The 23,897-nt window shown below is 30.3% G+C and overlaps 1 protein-coding gene across 1 annotated transcript; it reads left to right on the top strand.

The window, feature by feature from the left end:
• Nucleotides 1–11,946: 11,946 nt before the first annotated feature.
• Nucleotides 11,947–17,875, top strand: LOC125574953 (tuberculostearic acid methyltransferase UfaA1-like). The gene is made up of 15 exons (XM_048736838.1): nt 11,947–12,700; nt 14,879–15,027; nt 15,114–15,216; nt 15,295–15,390; nt 15,469–15,524; nt 15,840–15,963; nt 16,056–16,118; nt 16,218–16,277; nt 16,359–16,520; nt 16,596–16,669; nt 16,744–16,837; nt 16,907–17,043; nt 17,127–17,207; nt 17,295–17,400; nt 17,514–17,875. The coding sequence occupies exons 2-15, from the start codon at nt 14,885–14,887 to the stop codon at nt 17,595–17,597; spliced, it is 1,383 nt and encodes a 460-aa protein (XP_048592795.1). The 5' UTR covers nt 11,947–12,700; nt 14,879–14,884; the 3' UTR covers nt 17,598–17,875.
• The last annotated feature ends 6,022 nt before the right edge of the window (nt 17,876–23,897 follow it).

Here is a 23,897-nt window from a genome sequence, read left to right as displayed (position 1 = left end):
AAAGATTCAAAGTTTGCGTGTGAAAGTAGATATGTAATTTTTTTTTTTAAAAACAAAATCGTTGCATGATTGATTATGCGCTCTTTACCAACAATATTGTACTGTCCAGACCATGTATCAATTCATTCTACATCAAAAGTTCATAACCATCTCAACAGTGTCACCCACCAATCTTGTCGAGTACAAGAGGAAGGGCCCGCAAGCTTAAAGACCGAGTAAGGAATCTGCATGTGGTCCAAATGAATGTCGGTACTATAAAGCAATAAAGCTTTAGAAGAGCTGAAGAATAAGGGATCTGACTTAGGTGATGATTGTTTCACTAGTTTTTGGTTTTAGTTTCTGGCTTTTAGATTTTAGTTTTTGATTTTAGTTTTTAGTTTTAGTTTTTAGATTTTGATTTTGATTTTCGTTTTTAGTTTTTGGTTTTTAGTTTTAGTTTTTGGTTTTTGATTTGTGTATTTTAGGTTAAAATTTATTTTTCGAAATTACTGTTTTGTTTTTATAAAATGAGATGATTTATTTTAAGACAATACAAAAAAAATACTAATAAAATTATTGAAATTTATATTAAAATGTAGAAAATATCAATAAAATTTTAAAATTATCATTAAAATATATCAAAATACTATGACTGAGAAAATCTAAAAAGAATCAACACAAAATGGTTTTCAGAGTTTTTATTTTTAGTTATTAGTTTTTAGATTTTTATTTTTATATTTATGTTTAATTTGATTTTGATTTTTTTTTTGAATTATTTTTCAGTTTTATGAATTTTATAGCAATAAAATAAATCATAAATAAACTATGTAAAAGTTTATATTTTATTATTAAAATGTATTAAAATATTATGTCTGTTATTTGAAAAATATATTATTTTTTTTTAATTATTGAATTTTTGTAAAAAAGAAATATTTTCCTACTGATTAAATTTTTTAATATAAAAATAATACAATAAAATACGTAAGAAAAGAGTGTAGAGTTTAACAAACATATACATCTAAGTAGTGTTAATATATTGTATTTATATATTTGCCAAAAAGTAGTACTCGTGCATATCTTCAAAAGCCAACAAAACAAGGATTTTGGTTTTTCATTGAAAAGTTAGTTAAACATCTAAAATTTAGTTTTCCTATTTTCTAGGAAATCTACTTTGTTAAAATCTTGATCGGCAATAATATAAGTTTTAGTTTCCCTAAATTGTAGGGAATCACTTTTTTAGAAATCTTGATTGGACAAAAATGTAGATTTTGAAAAACAAAAACCAAAAACCAATGTAGGATTACACTTGAAAGGTGTAACTTAGACACATATGAAATGTTGGGGTCATGCAGTCCATACACTCTTGTGAAAGAGAGAAGTATTTAGACCAGTAGTCCACTAAATGGTGTAAAATAAGTAGGATAGAAATGAGTCATTGCACCAAAGAAAATTCAAAATAAAATTGATTATGAAGAGATATAGTCTCATGTGGTAGAAGCAACTACTTTCAAGATTTTTTTTTAGTCTGGTAATAAAGCAAGACTTGAATTATACGATCCACTAAAAATGATAATTTCCAAAAGATAAAATCCATGAAGGATTGATTATATGAAAACTATGTTCCCCATGAAACAAAATATTTTCTAGGATATATAAAATATTATGAGGTTAACTAATGTATTCATTTGTATTTATCAAGAGATTATGAATCAATAGAATCATTAATTTGAATATAATCCAAACTCTTGAAGAGTTATAACAAACTGTTTGTTTGGAAGAAAGATCTTGAAACGACTACAATGTTATGTATTCCAAACTGGACATTTATAATAAGAGATGTTTTGGGTTATCTTAGAAGATCTTTAAATTTTTTGAAATGATCATAAATTAGTGATCTTGAAGTACCATAATTAAAGTTTATTTTGAGCAAGTTAGTAATCTTTGTATGATTAGTAAAGATCACAATCGTGAGAATATAGGGGTATCACTTAGTTGGTCAATCATGTTCATCTGTGAGAGATATCATGTTGATTCTCTAGGTGTAAGATTTACCAACCAATACAACATATCTCTTTTCTGATTTCATTGTTTACAAGAACAAAGTACAAAATCATGACAAAGTGGTATTAGAGCAGTTCTGATTCTGACAATACTATGCCTCCGAAGAAAGAACATGAAAACAAAGATCTGTTGCACATGGCTATGGCAGCGTTTTTTTTACTAGTGAGGGAATAAAGCTTTTAGATGTGGCTTAGCAAAGATCTGTTGCACATGTATTGTTGGGATCATGCAAGAAAGGTGTGACTTGGATGCATATGGAATGTTGGGGTCATGAGAAAATGTGTGACATGTTAACAGTGGCGGAGTAAGAGATATTCTTTATCGGAGGAAAAATAATTAAATTATTTACTAATAATTAATATTTTAATAAAAAAAATATATATATATATATTTATTATTATATAAAGTGATAACTACTGGTATTTAAAACAAAATATTTTATTATTATATAGTTTATAACATATAACTTTAATATTTTTTATAAAAATATATATACTATTTATTTGTTAAGATTAACCAAAAAAACCAAAACATGGAGAAATAATTTTTAAATACTAGTTATAGCTTCAAAGTTCAAACTAGTTAACCAACTGAAAATATATAAAAAAATTTAAACAACTTCTTTAAATAAAATATAGAAGATGTCAAAAAATATGGAAAGAAAAAAATGCATTAAGTATTTTGTCATAGATATTTGTCTACGTGAACAAAATAGGAATGAAACAATAATTTGCCATAACTGATAAATATTTTGAAAAAGAAAGCCTGAAATGAAGAGGATTTTAGTGTCGAACCATGGTTTGTTGGGGGCGGGGAAATTTTTTTTACTGGGGCCTGGGGGCTATTAGGATATAGAGAGGAGATACTCATTCATTATCATATATTCCTTACGATCAATCACCATAACTCTGTATATATTTGTATTCCGTAATTATCTCCTCTGTACTTGTATATATTGTGAGCATTGCTCTTGTAATGAAATCATCTAAAAACCATTATCACAATATGGTATTAGAGCACTAAAGATCCAATTTTTTTTCCACTGATTTCAATTGATAATTTCAAAAATTATGTTATTTTTGTTGACCATTACACTAGGTATACATGGATTTATCCTTTAAAAAGAAAATCTCAAGTTTCTGAAGTTTTCCAACGTTTTAAAGCTCTCGTTGAAAATCGGTTTCAAACTAAAATTAGAACTTTTTATACAGATAATGGAGGTGAGTACATTGCACTTGCAGCTTTTCTAGCTAGTAATGGCATTTCCCATTGTACTTCACCTCCCCACACACCTGAGCATAATGGCATATCTGAGAGAAAGCATCAGCATATAGTCGAAACTAGTCTTGCTCTCATGTCCCACGCTTCAATACCTAAGGAATATTGGTCGTATGCCTTAGCTACAGCCGTGTATTTAATTAATCGTATGCCTACTCATGTTTTACAGTTGAAATCGCCTTTTGAGTGTCTCTTTGGTCAAGCACCCAATTACTCTAAGTTGAGAATCTTTGGATGTCTGTGTTTTCCATGGACTAGGCCTTATACTACTCATAAACTTGATATTCTAGGTCAATTCCCTGTACCTTTCTTGGTTACTCTACAACTCAAAGTGCATATTTTTGTTTAGATAGAACAACATCTAGAATCTACACATCTAGGCATGTTGTGTTTCGTGAATATGTGTTTCCTTGTGCTTTGCCTAACACATTAATCTCTGAAGCTCCTGCTGTTGATTTAGATGTAGAGACTGAAAATGCAGGTACTACAACAGTCACTGCAGTTCCTGTTCAGTCATCTCCTCCATTGGCAACATCATCTCCGCCTCTGCAAACTACTACTCCTGTTGTTCCTGCAACGGTTCCATCAACCTCGTCTGTTCCAACGGCATCGCAACCCACATCTACACCTACTGCTCCGGAAACAAATGTTCAACGAGCTTCTACCACAGACACTGGAATAAACCTGACTCCATCTTCATCAGACCTGCAACCCGAGATCACCAATGCTTCTCAGGAACACGCTCCAGCCATCGCCCAACAACCAACAAGGGCTTCAACACGCCGCGCAAGCCAGTTCAAAAACTTAACCTCTCAGCAGTTGTTCTTCCATTATCAGAGAAGATTCCTACTACCGTAGCTGAAGCTTTGAAAGACCCTCGCTGGCGTAAAGCGATGTGTAAAGAGATAAATGCCCAGCTTCGAAACCACACTTGGGATTTGGAGTCAGCACTCAATGCTGCTAACATTGTTGGTTGTAAATGGGTATTTACAATCAAGAGAAAAGCTGATGGCTCGGTTGATAGATTCAAGGCACGTCTTGTTGCAAAAGGATTCAGTCACAACAGGGTATTGATTATCAGGAACCCTTCAGCCCAGTGGTTAAGCCTGCCACAATCCGACTAGTTCTCAGTGTTGCCACTTCTCACAGATGGCCCATTCGTCAGTTTGATGTCAACCATGCCTTCTTACAAGGAAAACTACAAGAAACAGTTTACATGATGCAACCACCAGACTTCATCAACAAAGATCATCCCACAGCAGTTTGCAGACTAAATAAAGCAATATATGGCTTAAAACAGGCTCCTTGGGCATGTTACAATGAGCTCAAACAGTTCTTACTTGCATCTGGATTCAAGAACTCCTTTGCAGATGCGAGCCTCTTCATCTACAACGCCAAAGGCACTCTGCTATACATGCTTGTTTATGTGGATGACATAATTCTCACCGGAAACAATCAGCAACAACTCGATCAGTTTATCCAGGCCCTATCTTCTCGTTTCTCTCTTAAAGATCTTGGCACTTTATCTTATTTTTTAGGCATTGAAGCTCATCACACTTCTCATGGTTTGCTTCTTACACAACAACGTTATATTGCAGATTTATTACAAAGAACCAAGATGATGGACTGCAATCCTGTCTCTACGTCAATGTGTCCGTACAAACCCCTCACGCTTCAGTCAGGCACTCCTATGCGCGATCCCACTCAATACCGTGCGACTGTAGGGAGCCTTCAATATCTCTCACTGACGCGTCCCGACATCTCCTTTGCTGTCAACAAATTATCTCAGTTCATGCATGTTCCCACAGATGAACACTGGAATGGAGTGAAACGTGTCCTTCGCTACCTAGCAGGCAGCATAACAACCGGCCTGTTCATGTCAACTACAAACACACCAGCCTTACACGCCTTCACTGACGCTGACTGGGCTGGGAACCGTGACGACTACACTTCCACTGACGCTTATATTGTCTATTATGGCAAGCACCCTATAGCCTGATCCTAAAAGAAACAAACGACGGTTGCGCGCTCCTCCACCGAAGCTAATACAGGTCCATTGCTAACACTGCAGCTGAGGTATGCTGGCTTACTTCCCTGATCACTGAAATGGGATTGAAGATTACAACTCAGCCTACAATTTACTGCGACAACATCGGTGCTACGTACCTTGCTGCAAATCCTGTCTTTCACTCTAGGATGAAACATCTTCTCTTGATTATCACTTTGTCAGGAATCATGTTCAAGCAGGTCATATGCGTGTCTCTCACGTTACATCAGCTGACCAACTAGCAGACGCCTTGACCAAACCCCTAGTTCGCGCCAAACATCAGACATTATGCAACAAGATCGGACTCGCCCAAGCCCGTCCGTCTTGGGGGGGGGGGGGGGGGGGGGGGGGGGGGGTATTAGGATATAGAGAGGAGATACTCATTCATTATCATATATTCCTTAAGATCAATCACCATAACTCTGTATATATTTGTATTCCGTAATTATCTCCTCTGTACTTGTATATATTGTGAACATTGCTCTTGTAATAAAATCATCTAAAAACCATTATCATAATAGGGGCAACACCAACTGATCTAATGATAATTTGGTTATGTTAGTAACAATGTTTATAAATATTGAAAGTTTCTGGGGGCAGCTGCCCCCTCTCTATTCCGCCACTGCATGTGAAGGGTTGTATATCAAGATCACGATCGTGAGAATAGAGGGATATCATTTAGTTGGTCAATCATGTTCATGTGAGAGAAAGAATCATGTTTATTCTCTACGTGTAACAGTTTGATCAATTAATACAACATATCTATTTTCTGAAATTCATTAGTTACAAGAACAAAAGTAAAAAAAAAAGGTAATATCAGGCCTGTACAAAGTTATACCATATAAAATGCAAATGCTTGCATAATATAAATTTGTGTTTGAAACAACGGACACCATCGGTACAATACATACTGCATGAAGAGTGCCCTATTCATTTCATAAACAAAGCAAAACATAAAGGTTGCCACAGTCACCTGTCGCCTTTCCATGCCCTTGCTCCAATCTCAACCCATTTCCTGCTACTTGTGTCATTTCCCTATTGAAACTAATAATGAATCAAGGTGAAAAGAAAAGTGGTGACGATGAAATCTTTGGAGATTACTTCAATGATGGTGGACTCCGGAGAATCAAATCAAATCAATGATAAAGGGAGATGACATAGAAAAAGCGTGTTAGAGATTAATTGCTTACACATGACTTGTGTCTACAAAGGTGATTAATCTTGGAAAATGTTTTGGGTTGCCTTTCAAAATCGACAGTTCGATTTAGCTACCACTCATGCTCTGATTCAGATCAACAAAGCCCAACCAAAGAACAAAGATGCTGGCTCATATCTAGAATTTCTTTTAGCTGGGAGCAAATTATATTATAACATATACTTCATCCGTTTCATATTAAGTATTATTTTAACATTTTTACGGAGGTTAAAAAAATTTATGTAGTAGACTAATATATTCTTATTTAATGTATGATTAATTAAATAAAAACGAATTAGAGAAAAGCTTATTAGTTATTCAAAAAGGTAAAAATGAACCCATAAGAGCTAAATAATCTATCACTTGGCCAGTATGGACTTGGGGTTCGGCTCAAGTGGCTTACATGGTAAATCGTAACAAATGATCAATTCACCCACTAACATTAGTCAGAAGGTATTTCAAACTCGGGTCAGACAGTGTGGTAGCCAGTCCATTCTGTACACTAAGTGTATTCCCTTCCAATACCGACTGGATCAGCCGATAGGATTTACCAAAAAAAGAGTAAAAAATAAATTTAATGTACAAAGTAACAATAAAATTGTTGAATGACATTTATTTTGAAACTAAAAAATAAACAAAATAAAAAGAGTATTATGATAAAGAGAGAATAATATTTAATAATAAAATAATAATTTATTTTCATATGCTTTTTAGTTTACAAAATATAAAAAAAAATATTGAAAATTCAAAAATTTCATAAAATATAAACATTATCAAAACTTGAATTTTATGATGATTCTCACATTATTATTTTTTTAATATTACCAAAAAACCTAAACACCACGAACTCCAACCTTTTAAAGGTTTAGAAACAATAATAAATTATGCATGAAATCTTAACCACAATTATGACATTTTTGAATTATTTTTAAAATTGTGCTTTATAAACTTTTAATGGTAGTAGTTTATTTTAATATTTAATATTCATATGCGAAATGGAAATGGCTATAATTTATTTATTATGTAAGTAGCTTGTTTTGTTTTTAAAAGTATTTTTTGGTGTCAAAAACAATGATAAGTTGAGAATGATATTTAAAATTAGGTTAAGATCCGCGCTTCACGCGGGATAAGCATTCTATAAAAAATTACTTTTATGTATACTGTTATTTTATTTTTTTACATATTATGAATAATTGAAAAACCTGTAACTATTACATATATAATTAAATTGGTACAAAGACATAAATCAAAAAATATTTTTTTTTAATTTATAATCATTTTATGATAAATAAGTCAAAACAGTCATTTTACCTTTTTTCTATGGTGTATAGTTAAATTTAATTAATATTAATATATATATTTTAATATATTTTCAATATAGCTATCTCTTAAATAAGACTTCCTTCTTGTAAAATTTTATGATCATTGTATCCTTTTATAAAAAAACAAATTAAGCCATTTGAAACAAAACTTTAATATGATAATTTTAATAGTTTTATTAATTTATGTTTTTTTAAATATAATGGAAAATCATGTATGTGGTGTTGTAAGAATATCATGGGTTTTAACTTTTTCTCATCCGACACTATTTTTGAATTATGCACCTACTGTACAGGTCATATAATATTTTGAGTAATATCAGGGGAGTTATTTCGAGCTTTTTCAAGTTCGACATGATAATTGTTTCATATAAAATAATATAAAAATATAATAAAGACAGAAATTTAAAAGCATAAATATAAAGTTATAAATTAAAGGCATAAATTAAATGCAGATATTTAAGGAGAATTTTCCAATATGACTCAAATCTTGATTTTAACCTCAAAAGTATACCCAAACTTGAATCAAATGCAAAAGTAACCCAAAAAGCTAGTGAAATTACAAGCGCCTTATGACCAAACAAAAATCCAGAATTCAGCTTTACGAATATAATCTCGTAAAGTCTTATGAGATTTTGTAAGTCTTCTAGAAGACTTTCAATAAGTCTTCTCATATAGTAGATCTTAAAAATATTTATAAATTTTATAAGAAATATTCTGATGGAAGAAAAATTGAAATGATGTAATTATAAACATTTGACATAGATGGGTGAATGTAGTGTGTCATGGTATTCTTTGGTTAAGGGTTTGGTAACATATGTTGTACTATTTTATGTATTTATAGGGTTAGATTTTGGAAACTTAACATTTTTCTTTGAAAAGTTAAATTTTGACTTATATGTGTTTAGTTTTATGTATATTAAACACTTTTAAAGTTGATTTTAAGTTTTATGAATTATTTGTTTGTACAGTAAAACCTCTATAAATTAATAATGTTGGGACTACACCAAAAATATAGTTTTTTTATTAATTTATGAGGTTTTGTAAGTATTCTGAGATTTTGTAAGTCTTCTCATATAGTAGATCTTAAAAATATTTATAAATATTATAAGAAATATTTTGATGGAGAAAAAATTGAAATGATGTAATTATAAACATTTGACATAGATGGGTGAATGTAGTGTGTCATGGTATTCTTTGGTTAAGGGTTTGGTAACATATGTTGTAGTATTGTATGTATTTTTAGAGTTAGATTTTGAAAACATAACCTTTTTTTTTGAAAAATTAAATTTTGACTTATATGTGTTTAGTTTTGTGTATATTAAACACTTTTAAAATTGATTTTAAGTTTTATGAGTTATTTGTTTCTACAGTAAAACCTCTATAAATTAATAAAGTTGGGACTATACCAAACTATAGTTTTTTTATTAATTTATAGAGATATTAATTTATCGATATACTAATTGAACCAAAAACTCAATTTGGGACTATAAAATTATATTATTTTATAGAAATTTTTAGTGTATATTAATTTATAGAGTATTAATTTAAAGAAGTTATACTGTAGTTAGTTAGTTATTTTGAATTTAGGATTTTATGTGACTTAAGTTTTCTAACAAATAATGCATTAGAAGACTTTCGCGAAAGACATGTGGGCGAATAGTAAATGTAGGGTCTAGAAGACTTTCAACTAAGTCTTCTAGAAAGTATGTATCAAAAATATTTTACTTTATTAGAATTTTTGTCTCCATATATAAAGAAGATTTACACATTCTCTCTCTTCATCTCGAATGGTTGCAACAAAAATGTAATGTTTGTCATTCTAAAACACTTCAACCTCTCTTTAATCTCTTTGAACTTAAAAACACCAAACTTTATATTTATTTATCATTTTTATCTCAGGTCTTTCAGACTGATTTATTTTGTTTTTACATGTTTTTCATTACATGGTTCTCATCTTCCACTCCTTTAAATGTACATCTATAAATCATATTTTTCATTTGGTAAACTCTTGTTGCTTAACGCTCTTAGGGCATCTACAACCCCACTCTATTTTCCACTCTAAAATAGAGTTTAGAGTAAAAATACTCCAATGGTACTCTATTCCTCATCTATAATAGAGTGAAAAATAGGTTTACTCCAAATATAGAGCAAATTGTTTTTTTTTAATTCATCACTCTATTTTCTACTCTAAAATAGAGTACAATCGGAGAAAACTTAAACTATATTATAGAATTACTCTATTTTAGAGTAAAATAGAGTAAGCCATTGGAGATGGTCTTACCTTTTGAAAACTCTTTTGGTGGTTTTAAGCTTTTACCTTATTTTTAAAGTTTTTCAATGTTTTGAAGCCATTTAAATGCTTTTGGATATGCATGTTTTTCAGATATGAAAAAGACTTGGAAGACTTCCCTAGTCTTCTAACATTTAATGCACTAGAAAAAGTTTTCTTCCATGTCTTCTCTTTCATAACAGATATGTGTGTTTTGGTAAGTTTTTATGTCTGATTTTTCTTTATTTAGTAACATTTGGTTGCTTAAAGCTCTTATATTTTTCTCAAACTAAAACTCTCCAATCTTTGTATAATCTCTAAGAACTTGAAAACACCAAACTTTATATCAATTTATCTTTTTTTGTCTCATGTCTTTCTCACTAATTCATCTTGTTTTGTAAGTTTTTTATTACATGGTTCTCATCTTCCACTCCTTTAAAGGTAAAACTCTTAATCATATTTTTCCATTTGGTAACCTCTTGTTGCTTAAATCTCTTACCTTTTGAGAACTCTTTTGGTTGTTCTAAGCTCTTACCTTATTTTTGAAAATTTTCTATGTTTTAAAGTCATTTGAATGCTTATGGATAGGTAGGTTTTTCAGATCTGAGACAGACTTGGAAGACTTCTTAGGAAGTTTTATAACATTTAATGTACTAGAAAACTTCCAGGAATCTTCCACCATATCAAGTGGAGTCCAAGTTTGTCTTTGAGGAGAAATGATCTATAATAATTTTGTTTATGGCATGTTTTATGATTTGTAGGTGTACTCATTAAGTTGTGAATTATTTTGTAAATTTGAAGAGATATTAATAAAACATTTTGATAAATATGTTCATGTCTACAGTATTATATTGCCAAAAGTTATTGATACAACTTCAGTAGCAAAACACAATAACAAAAACAATTAGTCAAATTTACTACAACTAAGGAAGAATTTTTTTCAAGAAAATTTAGTCGGATTCACAAAAGATCAAACATTACATAAGTTCAAACATATAACAGTTTTACTAGAAGTATTTTGGGAAGTCTTCTAGACTTCTCGTAAGACTTAAATTTAAAGCGGAAAATTCAAATTTAAGCGGGAAACTCAAATTTTAAGTGAAAATTAAAATTTCAAATTTTATAAAAGTTAAAAGTATATCTTATGATCTAAGAAGACACATTAAACCATATAACTTGATATTCTTGAAGTTACTTGATACTTTTGAAAGTGAAAAATATATCTTGAAGCTGAAAATACAAGTTTTACAAAAACTTAAACCAATTAGACTTCCCGTGAAGACTTCTAGAATTATCTAGAAACATTAATAAACATGAATGTTGATAACCCCATAATTAAAGCTAATTAAGTTATTTATATATTTAACTTTTATTTTGTGGGAAAATAAGTTTAAAACTTTTAATTCAGAGATATATAAAACGAGGTCATAGTTTGGGAGACATTTGATGTTATACGATATTTCTTGTGGGAAAATAGCTCGTCGGCTTTTATTTTATTTTATGTAATTAATAACTATACAGTTTTTTGAAACTGATTTACCAACTAATGACAAGCCACGTGATCAATCATGTTATAGTGTATTTAAAAAATTAAAGATATTAGAAAAACAGAATTAACAGTAAGTTATTAACAAAATGCAAAAAAAATACTAACTCAAATTTCTAATACATGAGATTTTGTTTGATTTTGAGTTAGCAATTGAATTATCAATTTTACTAAAGGGATAACTCAAACATAACACACTTTAACTCTAAACAGTAATTCAAAAATTAAAGCTAATTTATGATTGGTAACTAACATTTTTGAGTTATACTCTTAACTCAAATTTAATCAAGTGTAATTTATGCACCAATTAAAACTTAATCAATTTGTAGTTGGATCTTTGTTTGGGTCGAGTTTTCAATATCAATTGATACCAACTGGTTTACTATTGGTTAACGCCATAAACCATTAAAACTAAGCCAATCTTAGTTTGTGTGGAAACATGTTTTGATCTTTTAGACTAATAAGGAGAAAGAGACGTGTGTCTTGCTGATGATGTTGTGACCTTTATCAAAACTAAGACAAGTGTTTTATGAGGTGGTGGATTATAAGATAATCATGATCTTTAACACATTTGTCAGCCATCTTTTTTTCTTCTTTTTAAAAAAAAAAAAATTGGTTAAACTTTCATTGGCCATCATATTTATAAAAGGGACGAAATTGGTTTAAGTTTGTCTGGACGGAATTATATTCTTCGATCACGATCCTTCACATGAAGGCGTGAAGCATCGGAGAACGTTAGATGAGACATTTTATTCTAAATAATTTTAATTATATATTACAGGAAAGATTTGAAGGAAAAGTACACATGTGTGTGGTATATAAATACAGAACAGGGAGTATTGCTTACAACATATCTCTTTTCGAGATCTAAATCCATTTTGTCCACCAAACTTTTCTTTCTATTTTGTATTTTGGTATGGTATCTCTCTAGACTCGGTCCACCAAACTTTCCTTACTATTTCGAGATCTAAATCCATTTTGTCCCAGATTCCCAAATATAAAGGTAAAATTGCTTACAACATTTCTTTTTTCTATTAACTTTTTTTTTTCTTTTCCAAAACTGTAACCATTTATATTTCGTGTTCAGATCTGTACAAAAATTAAAATAACAGTATCAAATTTTAAAAATAATATAAAAATATAAAATAAATAAGAGTTGTCATATTACAGTTTTCAAACTGAATATCATCAATTTTTTTTGAACATATGTATTTAACAACATTTTCAAAATTAGGTTTCACGATCCATTTCTTTTGTAGCGTATAAGAAACTGCCCGAATCTAAATTTGGATTTGGATCCATGAATTAAAATAATAATATTAAGTAATATAAACTAGATTTTGACCCGCGCAGGCGCGCGGGTGTATATTTTGAAAAATATGTTGATATTTGTTTTTCATGTAATTATTAGGATTTGGAAAAATGAATCCGAGGAACATAACCGATACCGATCCAAAGATATAGTACCAAACCCAAACATAAATTGATTAAATATTCTAATTATTCAAAATTTTGTTATTTAGAGAACCGAATCTGATCCGAACCGAAGTATTTGGGTATCCGAATTTATCTAAAAATAGATTTATATACTTATATATATTAATTATTTTTAGATTTAACGTATATAAAACATCAAAAATGATACTTTTAAATTGGTTTAAATACTTGAAAATATATATAGATAGTCAAAAGTAAATATCTGAAATAGTTAAAGTATACTCAAATCACCAAAAATACTTAAAATAATTATTGATTTCGTATCCAAAATTTTAAATCAAGCCAATTGATATGTTAAGCTTAAGTATTATGACATATGTTATTTAAATTTATACGTAATATATTATTTTATTTATACATTTTGAGAAATTTAAAATATATAATGATTTAAGACTTTAAAAATAATTTAAATTAGTTATCCAAACCCAAACCAAACCCGCAAAGATCCAAATCGAACTCAAACCAAAATTTAGAAACATTCTAATAAGGCTGAAATCTTTGACCCCGAAAACCCAAAATACAAACCGATCAGAACTAAACCCGTATGGGTATCCAAAAGCCCATCCCTAGTCATTATTATATATCGTATTTTATCATCATATAATTAATCGTATTTTATATGTACCATCATATAAGTAATCATATAATTAATAGTATTTTATACATACCATCATATAAATAATTACATATATTATATTTTTAAAACTTAATATGAAATATGAAAACCATAATTTGAGTTGGTATTTCAAATTGGGCTTTGTATTATATTTTTTTTATATATATTGACAATATTTTTTTATAATGGTTATTGAAAAATAGTTTAGTAAAAATCCATTTTTGAATATATGTATATTTTTGAATCAATTTTTGATATAAATCAAATTTGAATTATTATTTTGATTTGAAATATGTATATAAAGTTTAAATTTTGTTTTATGGTTAGTTTAGAAAAAAAAATTTTAGGGAATTAGATTGACCCATTTTGGTATATTTTAAAAGTGGCCTAGATAACTTTCAATTTTAAAAAAAAACATAAGCCCATTACTTTTATTCTTAATACTACTATCCTTGTTTTCAAACAAAAATATTTTTTTTTAAAAGACTGCAATCCATGTTTCCAAACACTCCAAATTTTTAAAAGTCCTATTCAAGTCTCCAAACACTCCAATTTTGTACTTGAGTTTTAATAAGATAGATGGTAGAAACTAAATAAAAGTTGTCATATAAGATTTTCGAACTGATTTTCATAAATATTTTCAAACATTCATAAATTCCTTATATTACTTACATCTCTTCTTTTTACCGAATGAGTTTTCATATCAGTAGATACCCGGAAATGAATCAAATTTAGATCCATAAAATCATAGTTAAACTAATAATATAAAATGATAAGAATAAAATAAAAACTAAAAAAAGTATTATCATATCCATGTTTTTGAATATTTTTACTAAGGACATTATCAAAAATGTTTCCATAAATGTTTTCTCTACTTCTAAAGTAATTAGTTTTGTTTTCTTGGTTTCTTCTTGTTGTTTTATTAAGAACATAAATTGTCTTGTCTAAATTTTAGCTGAATTTCCATGAAGACGTACTAAAGACAATGATCAAATCCTATATAGTTAAATCACCATCTCTCAACTCCATATTGCTTATGTTAAATACTCACAGCATTGTTATCTTTAGGCCGGTATGGAAGCTGCACGAAGTTTGTTAGGGAAAGGAATTACTCTTCTAAAAAACCTGCAACATATGGCCCTTTCCGTAACCGAGTCAGGGGCACGGCTTTTCGTTACTAGATTCTTGAGACAGTTCATATCGATTGGTTGTTTAACGTGAGGCTCACCCTTATCTCCAGGAGTTAGATAATATAATGTTGCACAATATGTTACACTAATAGTTACCGATTTAAATTGAACAGGATACTAGAAGACGGAGGAACAATGTTCACGTTCGGAGGAAATTATTCTAATTGTCTTTTGAAATCTATCCTCAAGATTCACAGTCCTCAGTTTTACTGGAAGGTTCATTTATATATATATATTTAAGACAATGAGAAAATAGAATATAGCCTATCGATAGCTAAAGAACCTGCTTCACAGGTGATGACACAAGCGGATTTAGGACTGGCAGATGCTTATATCAGTGGAGATTTTTCTTTCGTGGATAAAGAGTTGGGAATGTTGAATCTGATTATGGTACATAATATGTTTACTTCTTCAATCACTCGAGTTATTTCCAATGTTTATCTGCTTACTAGACAAAACTTTTTGCAGATTCTCATTGCTAATAGAGACTTGAGCTCAAGAAAACCAAACTTTGCTAAGAAAAGGTAAAGGACTTGGTCTCTCTACACAAAAGATTGTTGAAACATCTGCAACTAAACTGGAAGAAAGCAAAACAAACTTAGAAGCAAAACTCGATTGAAACAAATATTAGTTTTTGGATTTGTTGTTTATACTCTTCAGAAACCCAGTATTATTTTTCCTTTCAGGAATCCCATCTTACCAACTAAATGATGTTCTCCACAAAAAAAATTACTTTTTCTTTAGGAATCAACTTTTTATTTAAAAGTTTTACCGAATTGATTTTTCAAAATTAACAAAGATAAGGAATAAGCTTTCATTTTTATTTTTGGTTTTAACAGGGGATGGTGGACACCAATGTTTTTAACTGCCGGTTTAGCATCTGCAAAGTATTTTTTTAAGCATGTCTCTAGGCAAAACACTCTAACACAAGCTCGAAGGAACATTTCTCGTCATTATGACCTTGTTAGTGGCTTTAATCTCTATCGCTCTTGAAATCTTGATAAAACATTCCTTGGTCTTATGGGTTTATAATCACATTCTCTGTTCATTCACAGAGCAACGAGCTTTTTAGTCTTTTCATGGATGATACCATGGCTTACTCCTCTGCAGTATTCAAGGTGGCCACTGAAAAACATCAGAGGATTTTCTATTTTTAGGCTTCGGTCTTACTTGATTATGAATTTGACGTCAACCGTTCTCCATTTTCATGTTTATAGTCAGTGAATGAGGATCTAAGAACTGCACAAATGAGAAAAATAACTCTTTTGATTGAAAAGGTAAGATCATTTTCTTGATTTAATAACAAAGAACTGCGATATTTCTTTGTTATTTTCTAATCGAAGGTGGGAAAATTTCAGGCAAGGATAGAAAAGAATCATGAGGTTTTAGAGCTAGGATGCGGATGGGGAACCTTGGCCATAGAAGTTGTCAGAAGAACTGGATGCAAATACACTGGCATTACTCTATCTATTGAACAGCTTAAATATGCAGAAGCCAAAGTTAAAGAAGCTAGACTTGAGGTTTTGTCTAATCCATCTAATACAAGAAACATTAATCAAGCTTTATGATTAACAATATTACTTCTGAAACGACAGGATAGGATTACATTTCAGCTTTGCGATTATCGCCAACTGTCTGATGCTCAGAAATATAACAGAATCATAGCTTGGTAAACACTTCTTTTTGTCCCTCGTTATTAAAATAAATTTGTGATATGACGAAACATGTTTTCGGATGTTTCAGCGAAATGATAGAAGCGGTTGGCCACGAGTTCTATGAAGCGTTTTTCAGCTGCTGTGAAGTTGCGCTTGCAAAAGACGGCATTTTTGTCATGCAGGTAACATTTGCTTCTCCATCACGGCTCTCTCATGGTTGCACAACCCTTGATCGTTTTAATGTTTAACAGTTCACAGCTGTACCTGAAGAGCTTTACGATGAGACCAGACTAAGTTCAGGTTTCATAACGGAATACATATTTCCAGGTGGCTGTCTTCCTTCTTTAGCCAGAGTTACTTCAGCCATGTCCTCCTCCTCTAGGCTATGGTAAATTCTGTACTTTATCATGTTTTAGCTTCAAAGGTACTTTCTCTGCTTTCTCTACCCATATAACACCTGAAAACACACAGCATTGAAGACGTCGAGAACATTGGGATTCATTACTACTATACACTGAGATGTTGGAGGAAGAGATTCTTGGAGAACCAAAAGTAAGTTAATTCTTGAAAAACTTTCCCATGTTTTCCCTATTGGAACAAGTATTATTTGTCCAGGACAATTAACTATTATTTGTGTAGACAAATCATGGAGCTTGGATTCGATGATAAATTCATAAGGACATGGGAGTATTATTTCGACTATGTTGCCGCTGGTTTCAAAACTCTTACCCTTAGAAGCTACCAGGTAACACACACACTCAAACCTTATTCAGAACTAAAAGCATGCTTCTTCCCTCAGTGTCGTGTCACTCAACATAGACTTCATTTAAATAACTTTGTCTTTCTGAAACATTGCAGATAGTTTTTTCACGTCCAGGGAACATTGCTGCATTCGGAGATCCATTCCATAGTTTCCCTTCTGCTCTGAAAAAACAAGAGTAGATGAATCATTGCTTTTGTTATTTCCTTGTCAGCTTGCCTTGTTTGTTTGCAAAAGTATTTGTATTGTCGAAAGATCTACTTTCACCATTGATTAAACAATCTTGTTCAAGACCATATATCAATGTCACTTCTACAATGTAATATCATACACTTTTACTTAACACTAGAGATTTTTTCCGCGCTTCGCGCGGATTGTGTCTTATAAATTTATTTAATTTATAATATTATTTGTCGATTTTTTTCTTTTACATTAACTTCTTGTTTTTCCAATGTTAGTTTTTCTTAATTTAAATTTATATGTTTATAATTTTTCATTTTTCTTGTTGTAGATTGAGAATTATATTTTTTATTGATGGTTTTTTGTATGTGACATAATTTTTCTTCAAATTGCGAAGAGCCTATAGGCACAAAAAATCATAATTTTTGTTTTCACTTATATAACATTTTTTCTCTTTTACACACGGAGTTTAGTACACTGCTATAAGCAATGGAGAACTCTATTCATATAAGATTCACATCTATGCATTTTGACAAAGAAGAATTTTAGCCATCTTTAGTTTCGAAATGGACCAACTTCAGTCATATACACTATATTTTCTCTATGATTCAAATCTTACAATTTTAATATATGTGTAGATTTCCATGTGAAAAAGCACGCACGCCATCTATCATTCAACCTATTACTTTTTCCAAAGTAAACAGTATAATCCTCGTTTGGTTAGCTCCACAAACTAATCTCTTTGGATCAGTTTACTAAAAAATATGGATACTAATGTCAGAAAAGAATATAAACACTATCAGCAATAAATATTGACACAAGACTATCTAGTTCAAGGAACATATTCAACGTAATGCGTTTATATCAGGGCTGGCTTTGCGGAAAAGACTGCCAACCAAAGATCGCTTGAGGCGTTGGGGGTTAAATGTCTCCGGAATGTGCGTCCTTTGTAATCTGGAAATAGAGACTCACCATAATTGCTCTTTCTCTCGCTTGATATGGAAGCCTTTTGCTGCTGAAGTTTGGATTTCTCCTCCGGCTGATCTACACTCTGTTGCAGCCTGGATCAATCAACCTCGTGTCAACGCAGATGTGCATGCTACTCCAGTCATCAAGCTCTACTTTCAGTCTGCCATCTACCTGCTGTGGAAAGAGCGTAAAGCTCGTGTGTTCACAGCTGTTTCCTCACCTTCATCAGTCATCCTTACCGCTCTCGACCGTATGATGCGTGACCGTCTCCTCTCTTACCTGACAAGTTCTTCTTTCTCCTCTTCTCTACTTCTTTTTATCTTTCTTGTATAAAACCTCCTTAAGGCTTTTTTTACCTTGAGTAGTTGTTGGTTGTTTTTGTTTTCTTACTGTAATAAGTTGTTTAAAAACAACAGTGTAACCTTTCAGAAAATAATAATCTTAACATCTTACCAAAACAAAAATAACAAATATTGACTTATTTATGTGAATATATATTTTATTTTAAATCATTATAGTGGACGAAGAAAGCACCATAATTTGTACAACAAATTTTCTTAGATTCACCTCATCATACTCACCATTTTACCATTTTAATTACATAATTTTACATGAGCTTCTTCACCCTCCTCGGTTATTTTCTCTTTATTTATAACTACAACTTAAAGTTATAAACTATATATATTATAAATTAATAATTTATTTACCCTTGAATTCTAACGATTACAAATAGAATATAATTCAATATAGATATATGATTCTATTAATAAATTAATTAGCAGTTACAAATTTGAAATTTCTAAAAATATCAAAAGTTGTATGTTAGTTAATTATCTTCTAAATGATATTTATTTCTAATTGTTTTTGGATGAGAATATTTTGGCTGAGGTGGATACTCTCAAAAGCTTTGAATTTAGTCCCTTTTATATAGTAGGATTTGATGGAGCAACAAATCAATTCTACTTGGACCCTGAAAAATCCTTTTACAACATTTGATTAATGAGGTACCCATTTTATTAGGTGATATGAATATAAGACTGCTAGAAAGTTGTTCAATCAATATTCAGTATGAATAAGAAACTAAAATACAAATGTTGAAGAGGAAATTAAAAAAAGGTTTATAGTGGTTATTTTTATTCACTGTTATAGATCACTTTGCTTATATTCATATCATTCGTTTGTACTTCCTATTGAGAAGAAGAAATGCAAACCATCTGAAACTTGCGTTGTAGCAAACAGAAGATTTGAATTACTTGATTCCATTGTTAGGACGAACATCTTCATTCGAGGGGGGCTTCGTAAAATAAGGAACTACTACTCTAGACTTCTTTACTTCTTTGTGCCACCTTTCCTGTCCATCATAATCTCCTTCACACATTCTGTAATTAAGATAAACAAAATTATAAAGCCCTTTTTCAAAAAAAAAAAAAAATTATATGGTTAGGTAAAGATCAGGAACATAGATTCAGTGTTAAATAATCTCACACTGAAAATTTATCACAATAATGTATTGAATAATCCCAACAAAATTCTTAATTAACACCATAAATCTCAAGAGTGAAGGCAATCTGCAAAAATTTATCAAACAACAATCATAAGATGTAGTGTAAAATATTGTTGTTTTTACATAATAATATTGGAGATTTACATGAGTCCTGAACATATCTTATATTTGGTTGTAGGTTAAGTACTAACCGAAATCAATATATTGGGATAACTGATTTTTAGAAACAGGATTATGATAAATATATGGGATTTCTAATGCTCCAAATACTGTTATAATATCTTGTTAGCCTATTCCTAAACGCAAATGATAACTTTTTATCAATATATAAAAATAGGGTATCTATAGATTTCTTGGAGTTTCGAGTATATTTTTGAGTTTTTAGGTATTTATTGTTTTTTGCTCAGGGTTTTGACTATATTTTTAGGGTTTTGGTTTTATGTTGGATTGTTTTTGGTTTTCTCGGATTTTAGATTCTTTTTAAAAAAATTGGTATATTTTTGAATTTTTGAATAAATTTTGAAGAAAAATTTATATGTGGTAGCTGACTCAGCATAAATTAAAATTTTTGTATTTGAATCAACGGAAAGTGTACATGTGGCATTTGATTTAGCATGTTTGACCAACATTATTTCAGTCAAAGTTGATTTCGGGTTGAGTTTGATAGTTCATGTAATTTATTTGAAATAAATGTTAGTTTATGATGAAACCGACGAGATAACAAAATTCAGATAAGAAAAATCAATGAGAATTGTTGAAGTTAGAATTTAGTATTTGAGACCAGTTAAAAAATACTCTCAGTTAATAAAATAAATAGACTTTGATCCGCGTAACCGCGCGGGTATTATTTTTCACTTTCAATTTTTATTTGTACTAAATGTTATAGTTGTAAAATTTAATCGTATTACATTAATTTTATAATATAACATTCGAAAGATAACATTTTTTGAACTACATCGAGTATTTTTTTTTTGTATTTTACAGTAAATTATATCACATATATTGGATATCATATAAAAATGCCAAATTTATATAATTAGACTTTTGTCTAGGATATATAGAAAACAATTTTTTTTCTGAACTAAAAATACCAACAATAAACAACTATGAGTTAGTATGCTATTTAAACTGATATGTTAGTTATAACATTTGTAAGAAAATAAAAGACTATTCAACTTCTATCAAATTTGCAACATAAAGCAAATAAATATTATAATTTGTAAGAAAAAAAAAATAGAAATATAAATTTAATTTAACAGATAATAAATTAATAATGGGTTTAAGTTTGTGTATATTTCATTTAATAATTTTGGTAAGATTAAATTGTTAGTGGTTCACTAGTTCAAAGCCTATTTATAACCGATTGTTGTCCGGAAAACCTAATAACAAAACATGTATTTGCATCGAGTTAATAACCAAATACTTTTTTTAATGTGTCTGTCGTTGAACGTTTTTTTGAAATACTCTATTTCTCTCTCTATCTTATTTTTCGGTGTAAATCAAGTGAAACTATATATACTAGGGATTTGAAACCCTAGAGTAGAGAATATACCTCAACCGCTTTGCAAGGAAAATTACGTGAATTTAGTATAAAATCTATTGGTTAGCACAAATTTAGGCAATAGTTTGGATGCTAATTATTCATATTATTCGATATAGATATTTTTGGAACTAATTTATCGATATACAGAAGGTGTAGATTTTTTCGATGGATTTTATACATGTCGAGGGGAAAATGAGTTTGGAAACAAATTATGTTATTTAGTAATAGGTAACATTATAATTGTTTTTGTGTGTTTTACTTTCTCAATCTTAATGTTATAATAAAGATTCCTCATTGATATATACGTATGGAGGGACTAAGAAATATATTATAGTTTGGATTTTCATATATTGATTTTTTTTAGAAAGGCTGCAAAAAATTGGGGTAAAAATACCTAAATTAATATATACGTATGAATGTATATATTGATTTAATACAAAAATAAATAAATATATATATATATATATATATATATACATATGAATATGTTGGTTTGTATCTAATATAAAAATTAATAATATATACGTATGAATATATTAATTTGTCTAGTTTGTTTGGATTTTGAATATATTGATTTTGTTTGTTTAGAAAAGATACAAAAATAACTAACTTAAATCTTCCATTGCTCTCTATACAAGTTCCATCAGCTATAGGTAAAGAAGAAAAAAGATAAATTGTTGTGGTTTATATTAAAAGAAAGCTATGCCAATTTGAAAGTTACGTATATCAATGACTTAAGAAAGTTATGTACATCAATAACAGTAGACTGAACATTTGAAAGTGAGGAAAGTAATATCCGTATAAGATCAATGTCAATTTCATTTTGTTAACTGATTGTTGCCGTATTATTTTTTGGGTTAAAATTTGATTTAGGAAAATGTATTAATGAACAGAAAAAGACACATAAATATTTAAGGTAGGTTAAGAAATTAATTCAGTGGCATTGCATTGTAATTTTTAGGATTATTTCTTATTTGTACTTTTCTTTTAATAAAATAGATTTTTATTAGTTTTAGCTGGTTTTAGAAATTTCTCCCCTCAATTTAGCAAGCCGAAAGTCAAATATATTTTCATAGGCTTAACATTGGCCCAAGCCTGATCCGTTCCATACACTTTTTTTTTTGTCATCAACTTTACAGACTCATACAGACTCTATAAACCAAGCCGGAAAATATTGATCCATGTGAACGACGAAAGACGGCTGAATCCTAACACTGCGTGCTAGGCTATCCGCCTTTGTATTATGCGCTCTTGGTACATGGACGATCTCTGATTGGAGAAAACTTGCTCTCAAACTTTTAATGTTTTCCAAATAACTTGCAAAGGCTGGCCACTCTTCTGGTTCCGAAACCATCTTCACCAATTGAAAACAATCCGTTGCAAACGTAACCTGACGTAAATTCCTCATAGATCTGATCCATACACTCTAATGCACAATTTTGTACGGTCCCAAAATGCCAAACATTCTCATTGTCTAAGAATTCATTATCAACTTGTTTATTTTAAAGTTAAAAAAAAAACTTGTTTACTTTTTTTGTCAACCCAACAACTTCGTTGATTAATAGGAAGTATAAATACAAGTGAAAGTCGGTTTAACATTTCGAGCCCAACAAGACAACAAAATTTAAAGCCCAATCGAAAGAGTTATCTTCATGTGTGTCCAGGTGCTGTTTCTAAAGAGGTTGAAAACACGCACCAAACATGCGGGACTCTCGATCTTCGGCCCACCGCCATGCTTCTCCTCCGCAGCCTCCTCCACGAAACTCTTCCAGCGAAGATTTTGTGCTGCCGTAACCCGCTACCACATGTATTCTTCCTCCTCTCTATCGCCATCGATATCAACAAGCTCAAATCACTGGTCGTCGGTAGACGGTAGTGAAGAATAACGATCAATTTTCAATGGCTCATAACAGAGATTTTATCAAAACGTTTTCAAAGAAAATTTCGATTCTGCTGAATCTATATAAAACCATGAAAATAAAACCAACAGCTCATTCCTTAAACTGATTTGGAGACTTTGCATATGTCAGGATAACTACAAAGATTGATTCCATCTCGAGAATAAAGACTGAGCATAACCAGCTAGAGTAACATATCTTGAGTATCAAATGGGATTTGATTTGAAACATAGAGGAGAAAAGAGAGAAAACGAAACTTTATTAAATCAAACCAACTCGAAAAGGATAAGAAACACGAAGAACATAAACATTAAACAAGTATGATTTGATTAACACATCAAATTCGTCTTGAAAATTGCCACGCAAAAATTTATAAACGATCACGAGA

This window comes from Brassica napus, chromosome A1 (assembly GCF_020379485.1).
Source record: "Brassica napus cultivar Da-Ae chromosome A1, Da-Ae, whole genome shotgun sequence".
NCBI lineage: Eukaryota > Viridiplantae > Streptophyta > Magnoliopsida > Brassicales > Brassicaceae > Brassica > Brassica napus.
The sequence above is the reverse complement of the archived record's forward strand: the minus strand, read 5'-3'. Positions and strand labels throughout refer to the sequence as shown.